The sequence below is a fragment of the Sander lucioperca genome, chromosome 1, assembly GCF_008315115.2.
Source record: "Sander lucioperca isolate FBNREF2018 chromosome 1, SLUC_FBN_1.2, whole genome shotgun sequence".
Classification (NCBI taxonomy): Eukaryota; Metazoa; Chordata; class Actinopteri; order Perciformes; family Percidae; genus Sander; species Sander lucioperca.
The window spans coordinates 9338542-9348969 of NC_050173.1; the positions used below are offsets into that span (position 1 = coordinate 9338542).

Here is a 10428-nt window from a genome sequence, read left to right on the forward strand (position 1 = left end):
GTCTTTATGGGTGTTATGTCGTACAAATAATGAACCGAGCTTTAGAGAAATAAATCAAGCCATTTGCCATCAGAGAGGAATGGTATTTATTAATGAGGCAATATCTATGTCCTTTCCATCTGCACTCATCCAAAGCATTAGCCCAAGGTATTAACTAGATCAATATTGAGCAGACATGGTAGAAATACTGTCACCAAGAAGCTGAAGTCAAACATAATGCCTGGACTGATTCCATTGCCAGATAACTATTGTTAGAAACACCATCTTGAATTATGTCATTCTCAAATGACCTGCTTTCCATACCGAGTTCCATAGTAGCCTACATTATAAGTATTACTGTGACCTTGCAAGGCCTTCAAGCTAACTTTTGCTGTATATGTGTCTTGGTAGTACATTTTGAGAAGTCTTGTAATGCTTTGCATATAAAAAGATTAGCAGTTAAATTTTCTTTTATGTTTTTGTATTGTCAAACGCATTGCATTGTATTTTTGTTGTTTGGGTTATAGTTGAACTGATAAATGGTGGGAAAAGATAACTATAAACATTTACACACACATTGTAGTTTTGAGACAAAAGGCTGGTTGTGTTGTTATGAGTAGATTGGCAGAATACACAGTGAAAGAAGAAAATCATCATTCATATTGAGTCTGAATTGAAGCTACAGAATACTGTATTTGAAAAACTTTATTGTCCACCAAATTTGAAAATAGTAAACTGTATAACAATATTCATCAATTTGATGAAAGTACACAGTGACATAGTCTGTATACAGGTGATCTGAAGAGCTGACCAAAGATCTCCTGTAGCCCAATCACTTGATGACATTAGCATTAATGGAGTGTTCAGACAGTTGCAGGTTGGATCATTAATGTTTCACTTTTGACAAGACTTTTATCAATTATTGTTAGCTTAATAAATAGACTTACGGTAAGTTATTGATTGATCATTTTTACATAGATACATTTGACATCATCCAACTTAATGACTGACTGTGAAGTAGATGAACCCACAAGCCTTCCATAACAAAGTGTTTTCACTTTACAATAAACCTAAACCTGTAGTTTTTAGCCCAGGATGCTTTGTGGTTATGGTGGGTGCGGTCAAAAGTGCAACACAGGTTCAAATTTCCTCCTATAGAAGTCAGCGGCACAATACTTTTCTGCCATGGAAGATGTAGTGTGTAAAATATGGAGTGTGTAGTTAATCTTTGACTGTGACCTTTGCTCAACCTTATAATACATTTTAGTCTGGATCATGGCTGTGGTTTAAAAGGTTTACGACCAAAGTAAGATGTCTCATTTATATTCTGTGTGTCTTTATCTTCCGTAAGCATGTATTGATGCATGCATTCATTTTTAAGTTTTTCATTTTTCAGTAGATGAAAAGTTGTGGTTAGAGGGCCTCACATGTCACAGCTTCTTCTGAACGTGCATCTTTTCTGAAATAATAAAAAAAAGAATAAAAACAGTGAAAAGAGTAAATGGACTTTCTCTGTCAAACGTTTTCCATACCAAGTAAGTTAATTGATACATCAACTGAAGATACTGTACCACACCTTTTCTGTTTCCTGGAGTGGAGTATGATTGTTGTTATAATCACAATCAGGGCTACAGCTCCAATGACTGAACCGGCCACTATTCCTGCAAAATTACCTGAAAAATGACACAGTTGTTTTTAAGCCCGATGCTCCAAAACAATGAGTATTATCATTAGTTTGTTTGATTCTTTTTTTTTTTCTTTTTTTTTTAACCTTAACTTGATAGTTAACTGCTGTTGATTTAAACATATGTTTAGTATAGCCTTTGAGTGCATGTATTTGTTTCCATAGAAAGGAACCAGGCAAGGGAAAGTTCATCCTTGTCATATGTGATTATGCTACAAAATTCTTCCCAGCTATGCAGGCAGCTTAAACTATACTTATTTTACACTTGAGGCATGTCTCAAGGTGTGGCAATGTCTGTTGGTCGGTCGGTTGGTTCACCACTTTGGTCCAGACTGATCTACTGAAAGGAGAAATTCATGGGGCTCAGAGGATGAATCCTAATGACTTTGGTGATTCTCTGATTTTCTAGCTACACGTGAAGTTAAAGGCAGGGTTGGTAACTATTTCCAGTATACACTTTTTATATATTGTCACAGCAATAAATTACTTATGGGCTCTAAAAAAAAGGAGCGAAAAAGATCTGTAATTTGTAGCTGCTGTAATCCTGTAAAAAAACATTCCAATCACCACCTTGCAGTCCACTTAGAACAAATCAATGAAATCTTCCTTGTCCCACAGCATGTACCTCTAACCCTCTCATGTACAAAGAGTGTGCGCGTAGACAATCATTGTCACATACATTACACGTCATTTAGCTTTTATCCAAAGCGACTTACAATTGCTATATATCAGGTGTCTTGCCTAGGGACACATTGGTTGATGTATCACAGCGGGATTGAACCCTGATCTCCCGCACCAAAGGCATGTGTCATATCCACTACGCCATCACCAGCTGAATTGTAAACTCTGATGATCCCTTAACTTTTCTTCTAGCACCATTAAGGGCTCAGCTTTTTCATGGAGGTGTTGCATTACTAAATTCTTTGTATTTCCAATTTGATGTAAAGTAATTCTTACTTACATAAAATATTTGTGTAAAAATGTCATGAGAATGATTAGATGTTTTGTGCATTTCAACACTTCAGACAAAGCTGATTTGATGGGCCAAATGATGCACACAAGCACACACACATGTATGCTCAAATACAGACACACACAATTGCCACTGCTGATTTGTAAGGATCAAAATCATTGGACAAGACTGATTCATTATTTAGTCATACTGGAAACCACGCAGTTTGAGTCATCTCCAGACCACTGGCCGTTCTCCTGGCATATGCGCTCTGCTGATCCTTTGAGTGTGTAGCCGTCATCGCAGGAAAGCTGCACCTTAGCTCCTTGTACATATGTGGTCCCCTTCTTCTTTCCGTTTTTTGGTGGTGAAAGCCATCCACAGGATATCACTGCACAGTATAACAATAACTAACACTGTAAAACCAATTCAATGTAGATCATAATCACATTTTTATACACTAACCTCGCTTTAGATCCTCCACAAGAGAAATGTGACTTTGGAAAGACACTTTGGTAGCATTTCCCATGCTTGGACTACGACCTACCAGGATATCATACCTACAGGGCAGAGGTACTGATCAGAAAATGAGCTGCTGTTGTTAAGAAAGTTATTTCACTGTAATGGATACCACTTTCATTTACATAAAGAATCATCAGAAGTTGAGATGTCAATAATTTTAGGCCCTGCATGGGTAAAACTCTAAAAGCACTGCATCCTACATTTCCCATAATGCAACTGGTCTTTCGTGAAATCTCCTTGCCTGGTTGATGCTCATGTCTTTCCAACCCATAACTACAGTTTGCAATGCAGGCTTTTTGTACTTTATAAGCCCAAGCCGAGATAACCTTGGTGACATCAGTAGGGGTTATTTTGTCAGATTTTACAAAAGCTCCCTTCAGAGCCACAGAAGACATTGTACAACTGTTTTTACAGACTTAGTGGTAGTCCGCATGATAAGTAAACTGAACTTCATGTGTAAAATTGGTGGAGTTAAAGCAGCCATATTATGCTCATTTTCAGGTTCATAATTGTATTTTAAGGTTGTACCAGAATAGGTTTACATGGTTTAATTTTCAAAAAACACCACATTTGTGTTGTACTGCACCGCTCTCTCTCACTGCTGCAGATCCTCTTTTCAGCTGGTCTCTGTTTTAGCTACAGAGTGAGACCTCTTTTCTTCTTCTTCTTCTTCTGTACTATCTTTGATTGCACTGCACATGTGCAGTAGCTCAGATGTAGATCATGTCAGCTAGCTAGCTCCATAGACAGTAAAAGAAAGGCTGTTTCTACAACTTCGGTCAGTTACAAGGCAGGATTAGCTGGGACACTTCTAAATGAGGGCGCACATGTAAGTAGTTCTTTTGGAGATTATGGTGACCTTGTGTGTGTTGTAGCAGTGCTGTGCTATTGAGAACGAGGTAGCATGCTAGCATTAGCATGCTAGCGTTAGCATGCTAACGCTACGAGCTAATGGTTGCGGTTAGCCTGCTCGTTTCGGCTTGTGACGTCACAAGCCGTGCCGATTTTGAACAGCTCACCCAGAGACTGAAGGCAGGACACATTCAGAAACCGTATCTCACTCTAAACAGCATGGATGGATTTTTTTCAAAGTTTGTATGTGTGTGGAAGCACCAGAGACACAACATAACACCCCAAATCCCAGAAAAAGTGATTTTTTCATCATTCTGATTGAGATGGCCAACATTTTCATAAAATGATAAAAATGATTGTGTTTCATAAAACACAATCATTTTTAGTTCAGTAATTATTATAAGTTTTATTCTCATACCTACAAAACTGAGAACCCTCTCCAGAGCATATCTCGGATGCCTGATTGGCTAATGGATCATCTGGACTTTCAGGGACAGAAAACACTGGAACAAAAGTATGGTCATGTCTGGGAACATAGTAATATGTGTCCAAAAGATAGTTTGAATCATATGTGAACAAGGCAGAGTTGTTGGAGATGGCCCCTGTAAGACAAAAAGAAACACACTCACCATTAAAAGTAATTACATTTAAGTGGGAATTTTGCAACATTATCTGCTGATGTTTCATGAAATGAGAGTGATTTCCTAAAATGCTTGATTATCAACCAAATTAATCATTAGCCACTCTACAGTTTCACATAATAAAATGATAAATGTGTTGTTTCTCATTATTTGGGTCTAGTGTTTTCATTACATAATACAAGATTTGTTGAAAGAACACAGTTGTAGTCTATGTCCCAAACATCATACCTATTTAACAACATTTTATGAGGTTTTGTTGGGTATACAACATATACAGCTCTTACATAAAAGTAGGTTCAAAACAGGACCACATGCATTCTGAACAACAGCACGTCACCAGCATTGTGAATCTTTTCTTACAGCTTGCCCCAAAGCTGAACACCTCCTCTGGATTGGTGAGGTTAAGCACAAGTTGGCCGTTGCTGAGGGTGAGGTCGTCTTTGGCGTCACCGTTCATCTTTCCTAAAAGTCCGAGAGTGGAGTCTTTGAACTCCTCTGGCAGGAGTACGGTGGTTGTCATAGTTCCCTCTCTCAGTCGCACTTCCACCCCGGCTCCACTGGGGAACATCACGGTCACATTTGTAGAGGCAGGGGAAAACACAAACACACCTAGAAGGGAGATTTGGTCAGAATAAAGGCAGTTCTTGTAGTGCAGCTGTCAAATGAAATGAACACAGGGAATACATTTTATAGGATCTCATCAAGGGTAGTAAAATCAATGACTTCATGATAAGCAGAAAGGTGATTGAGGGTCTCACCATGTAGGTCCATCCAGCTCTGCTCAGAAAAGGAGAGGGTTTTTTGATTCTGCAGTACTTCAAGGCCGTTGTGACCGCTGACCAGCCGCACCTCAATAACATCAGAGGGGGTTTCTTTCATGGCTACAGCCGTCAACTTTGTTGCTTTTATTGTGGTTCCTAATACTGAGAGAATCAGATCAATGACCCAGGGAAAAATAATTGTTGTAATGGCCTAGTTTATGTGCAGTGTGTATTTTATATATACAAATATGTCTTATCATTATTTAGTGGTAAAATTCACTGATCACTGTTGAGAAAGACGGAAACTTTTAAAAGCACAGCATCCTCAGTTACTCACTGTTCACTGGCTCTGTTCTGCCCTGGATTGTCAGCCGTTTCTTTGCCGAGGTCACCAAGGTATATTCCCCGTTGCCATTGAAGGAGTAGCTGACACCATCAAATGTTATGAAGTGGGGATCTCCAAATACCACAGCTGTCATTACAAACCAAAAAGTAAGACTTCACATTAAACAATAATCATGTAAAAACACATACACCGTAATACCCTGAATCACTAACCTGAGCTGGGTGACTGGTAACTCCTGCAGTCACTGGAGGGCCGGTGTTTGAAGTAGTAGTTGCAGTTGTCAGACCACAGGCAGCAGTAGTAGAAACTGAGGACGTCGTAGACCCAGTGGGACTCTCCAGGAATTCGAGGGGGTTTCTTGTATGGAGGTGAGCCCCAGTCGTGTGCTCGGTCTGGGGTACTTCCCCCAATCGAGTCTGCTGTCAGCACCTGAGCACCAGTGCTGTCATAGCAACACTGTTGTCCTGCTGCATACCTTGGACTGTTGATACATTTACAAAAACATTGTCAAGAGTCTATTGCCACATTATAGGCTCTGTGAGACTGTATAGTGCTTCGAGCTAAATGCAAATTTGAGCTCACAATGACTGCTAACATGCTGATTTTAAGCATGTGTAATGCCATCTTTGCCATCTTAATTTAGTATGTTAGCATGCTAACATCAATAAACATAAAGTACAGCTAAGACTAATGGGAATGGCATTAGTTTTTTTAGGATTTAGACATAAACCAAAGTATTGGACAACGTGAATAAATGTGTATACCAAATGTCATAGTAATCCATCATATAGTTTTGCGAAACAGACCGACATATAGCCTGCATAGCTAAAATATGGTTATTTAGTCATTTTTAAGTATTAGTGGCTAGTAAATATTGTATTATTGCTTGAGTAATAATGACATAGATTACAGCAGGGCAGCTTTGTCAGTTGCACACATCAGTTCTTTGTATTAAATGCATTGCACTATAGTTATATCAAAATTTAAAAGTGGCGAAACTTATAGTATTGTCACGACAGTTCCTCAGTTGTGTTTGTTTTTGCTCATTGTGCCTCTTTGAGCCTCCTACCAGCCACATTGTATAAGAGTATAGATAATACCAAAGACAGCCAAACTGCTACAAAGTGCTGTATATGTATAAAGTATTTGACAAAAGTATTCACAATTTTCTCAGATGGAATTCCTAAAATGCTAACCTACAGTATCTGCCAACAATGAGGTTTGTTAACATCATAGCAGTTCAACAAAAATACATTTAAATCATAAAGTTGCTATGGAAATATGTTTGACATATGCCACATAAATTAGGTTATCACAAGAAAACCGCTTAAGAAAATACAGATAATACATTTTTTTGACATTTTAATCTGTCTATGTATTAGAGGGCACTGTAGGTTGGCCCCTCTAGCCAACTATCACATACAGCTTCAAATGTTACCACCAATACTACATATTATATAAAGTTACAAAATAAAAATGCCTACCCAGATGCATTGCTAATGACGCAAATGCATTTTTAATATTTATAATGTTGACACCCGACCATGAGGGCAAGTTAACAGTCTGAGTGAAGGACTCACCTGGCTTGTATAGCCCTCACACAGTGAACACTTCCAGGGTGGTAGGTGCACACGCTCCCCTTCTCTATATCACAGCCATAGTCAGTCTGAGGAGAGAGAGACAGCGTCTGTAACCAAGCAGCCAAATGTGCATTTCACTGTGTTCATGTACTGTATATACTGCAGTCCAGAAGAATAACAATAATATGACAAAGGCATCAGTTTTTCAATTTGCTTGTCCACAATTTGAAAGCAGTTAATAAGCAAATGTTGCACACACAGTTAGTGGCTGCCCTCATGCAGTTTTAACTTTATATTTGTCACCCACCAGCCATTGAAAAACACTATTTGCTTTGCCTAACTCTACCTGTAAGTTTGTAAGATAAAAGGCATAAGATCGATGCAGAAACGTGTTCAGCGTCAAGAGAATGCTTGTAAATACTACAATTAGGGGAGACCTCTCCTTGACTTTGAACTGATAGGCAGTGAGCATTAGTAAAAGGCTACGGCCCCTGACAATCACCATAAACACATAAAGTAATTACATATGTTTATCTAACATGTGCTTGTTCATGCCTATGTCCAAGTCATTAATCTGTGAAGTAATGTTTTTTTTTTTGTGAATAAGTTTATGCGTCCACATGCTACTTGATTGCATCTTCATACGTATGTGCATGAGGTAATTTCATTCATCTTACAATGATTTTGCACCTGTTTTTAATCACTAATCCTTTGAAGCCAAATCTTAACTTGCTACCCTTTTATACTTACATGAAACCTCCCTGTGTCTGCTCTCGCTTGAGCCAGAGTGCAGGGGCAGTCTATGATCTCACTGAGGAAGTTGGGCAGCTGATTTTCCAGCTGGTCCCATGCTAAACATTTCTCCAGGGCCCAAACTGTTGAGTTTTGCCTGAACTTCTCCTCCAGATGCCAGGCCAGAGCGTGATCCTCTGTCCATACGGCTTGTACATTCCTAAATGAACATGGCAGATACTGTACAGCTGAAAACTAGAATAACATGTTTTATTACATATGTTTGTACATACCACATGCCATCAGGGTAGTTGCTGGGGCTGATGCGTAGAGAGCCAAGCTCCCAACTCGAAAAGCCGTTCTCTGCTGGTTTGGGCAAAAAACTAAAGGAACCACTGTTGGGCTGATCCTTTGCAAGTGAGTACAGATATTCCCACTCACCCTGCCAATTGTCTGAATAGGGTTTTCCTACAGAGAACATTTAACAGAATTCAGTGTTTTTACCCAATTAATAGTCATGTGATTTACAAAGTGTAAATGTGGTGTATACAGTAAAAGGCATACTCACCTGTCTCGCTGTATCCCCAGAGCTCTATATTGACCCTCTCTGCGCTAACCAAAGAGGTATTCCATGTCATCTTAAGAGTGCCTCCAACATCAGCTGTACCATAGTACTGCCATTTTGTTGAGTTGACCATAGTTGCTTTAAACTGAGCAGCTAACTTGCCAGTATGTACTGTAGCAAAACATTTGAATCAAATAAATCACATTAATGTAATTTTAACACTAAATGGAAAACTGTGGATTAATGAAGTTTATGCAAGAGTATTGAGGGCATCCACAGACAGTTATTGTACCTGAGAGCCAGGCTCCAACTCTACTAAATGTAGTGCCATTATCTGAGGAGATGTGCAGGGGAACCCATCCGGTTTCATACAATAGTGGGGAGATACAATGGCCTCTACTGTTTTCATCCACATACCCCACAGTATTGATATTGTGGTTGAACCTGCCATTATAAATTTATGATCAGCAGGTTTCTATAATGTAATTCATCTGAATAATAATTTATATTAACCATAATCAATTAATCAAAGGTAAAATCAGATCAGGTTTAGCAATATGTTTACACTGAGGTGTAAAAAAGGTCTTACCTGCATATGATCTCAGAACTCTTATTGAAACTCGCTTTAAGTACAATAAAATCCGTCCCACCCAAAATGGACCCGGAATATGGAAAGACTTCCACGCAGTATTCTTTATAGTCTGTACAGCAGTACTCCAGAGACATGCATGTCGAGTGGCATGAACATAAGTCAAATTTTACCCCACAGTTTCCTTCACATGTCTGTCCTGTCCAAAATAAGGAGAAATAAGTATTTTACGGAATCTGGAGTGGGCCACCAGTTTCAATCGATATATCTAAAACCAATTTGAAATTATAGGTAGATATTTTTTTTTCCAAATGTCAGAGATGAATGTACAATATATGTAGCAATTTAGAAGTGTGTGGGTACTTACCTAATGTCCTGCAGATGCATAAAATCAGAAGGACAAATATTACTGCTGTGGATCTTTCCATCATGACAGTGAGTGAAACTGTTATCCAAGGTTTGTTTCTGCTGCTCTCTTAGCTGCTTCTATAATTTCGTCACAGGTATATATACTCAGCATGTTTCTAGACCTTGGCCCTTTTCATCACAGGCATTTACAAACATCTGTTTAATCATCAACCAGAGGTCATTATGATAACAATTCTGACTGTATTTATTTTCACATGACTACCTTTGACCATCTCTCCCTTAAGTGCCAATCCATTTGTAAGATTTATAATAGTCTTATTGGCTCTTACATACTCAATATCATATTTAGATAAAGATACAGCACACACACTGATATGAGTGTGTGGGATGAGGTTGTTTATTCCACATCAGCATTTCCCTTCTTTTTCTAAGGAGGATAATGTGTGCAGAAACAGTGATTCATAGGATTAAGAATAAAAAGATTGCATTTGAGTCATGACTCATGAGTGTGAAAAGTTCAGCCTGAATGTTAACATGCCTCTTTATTTTTAAACTTCATAAGAAAAAAGAAAATAGCATTTAGAGATTTTTTTCTGAATGCAGCCTACTAACAGTGCTATTTTTTTTTTTTTTTCATGTTGGTATTTGTGTTGTCCAGCAGAGTGTGCTGCAGATTTAAGATACTGCCCAATCCAATGCTGCCTTCACTGAGACACAAATAATAAAGTTACACTTTTATGCCTCATGTCATTGTTTTTTCTGCCCACCAAATCGGCATCACGTTAAAGTTGAAGTACAGTTTACATGACCTCATTACAAGTGTGTTTATTACCCAACCTGAAAACAATCAGAGCTG

At 38.5% G+C, this 10428-nt stretch overlaps 1 protein-coding gene across 3 annotated transcripts; it reads right to left on the bottom strand.

Moving 5' to 3' along the window:
- Positions 1–668: 668 nt before the first annotated feature.
- Positions 669–9731, bottom strand: LOC116035087 (sushi domain-containing protein 2-like). 3 transcript variants are annotated; one of them, XM_031278029.2, is made up of 16 exons: positions 9571–9731; positions 9204–9402; positions 8907–9058; positions 8618–8785; positions 8343–8517; positions 8068–8269; positions 7318–7403; positions 5950–6218; positions 5729–5863; positions 5389–5547; positions 4991–5239; positions 4408–4591; positions 3081–3175; positions 2827–3006; positions 1556–1652; positions 669–1438 (listed from the first exon to the last, which is right to left on the bottom strand). In XM_031278029.2, the coding sequence occupies exons 1-16, from the start codon at positions 9632–9634 to the stop codon at positions 1393–1395; spliced, it is 2460 nt and encodes an 819-aa protein (XP_031133889.1). In that variant the 5' UTR covers positions 9635–9731; the 3' UTR covers positions 669–1392. The 3 variants fall into 3 exon arrangements, with proteins under 3 accessions (XP_031133889.1, XP_031133888.1, XP_031133890.1); XM_031278028.2 differs by having other exon boundaries at positions 5389–5553; XM_031278030.2 differs by having other exon boundaries at positions 5389–5553; positions 9204–9397; positions 9571–9699.
- Positions 9732–10428: the final 697 nt, after the last annotated feature.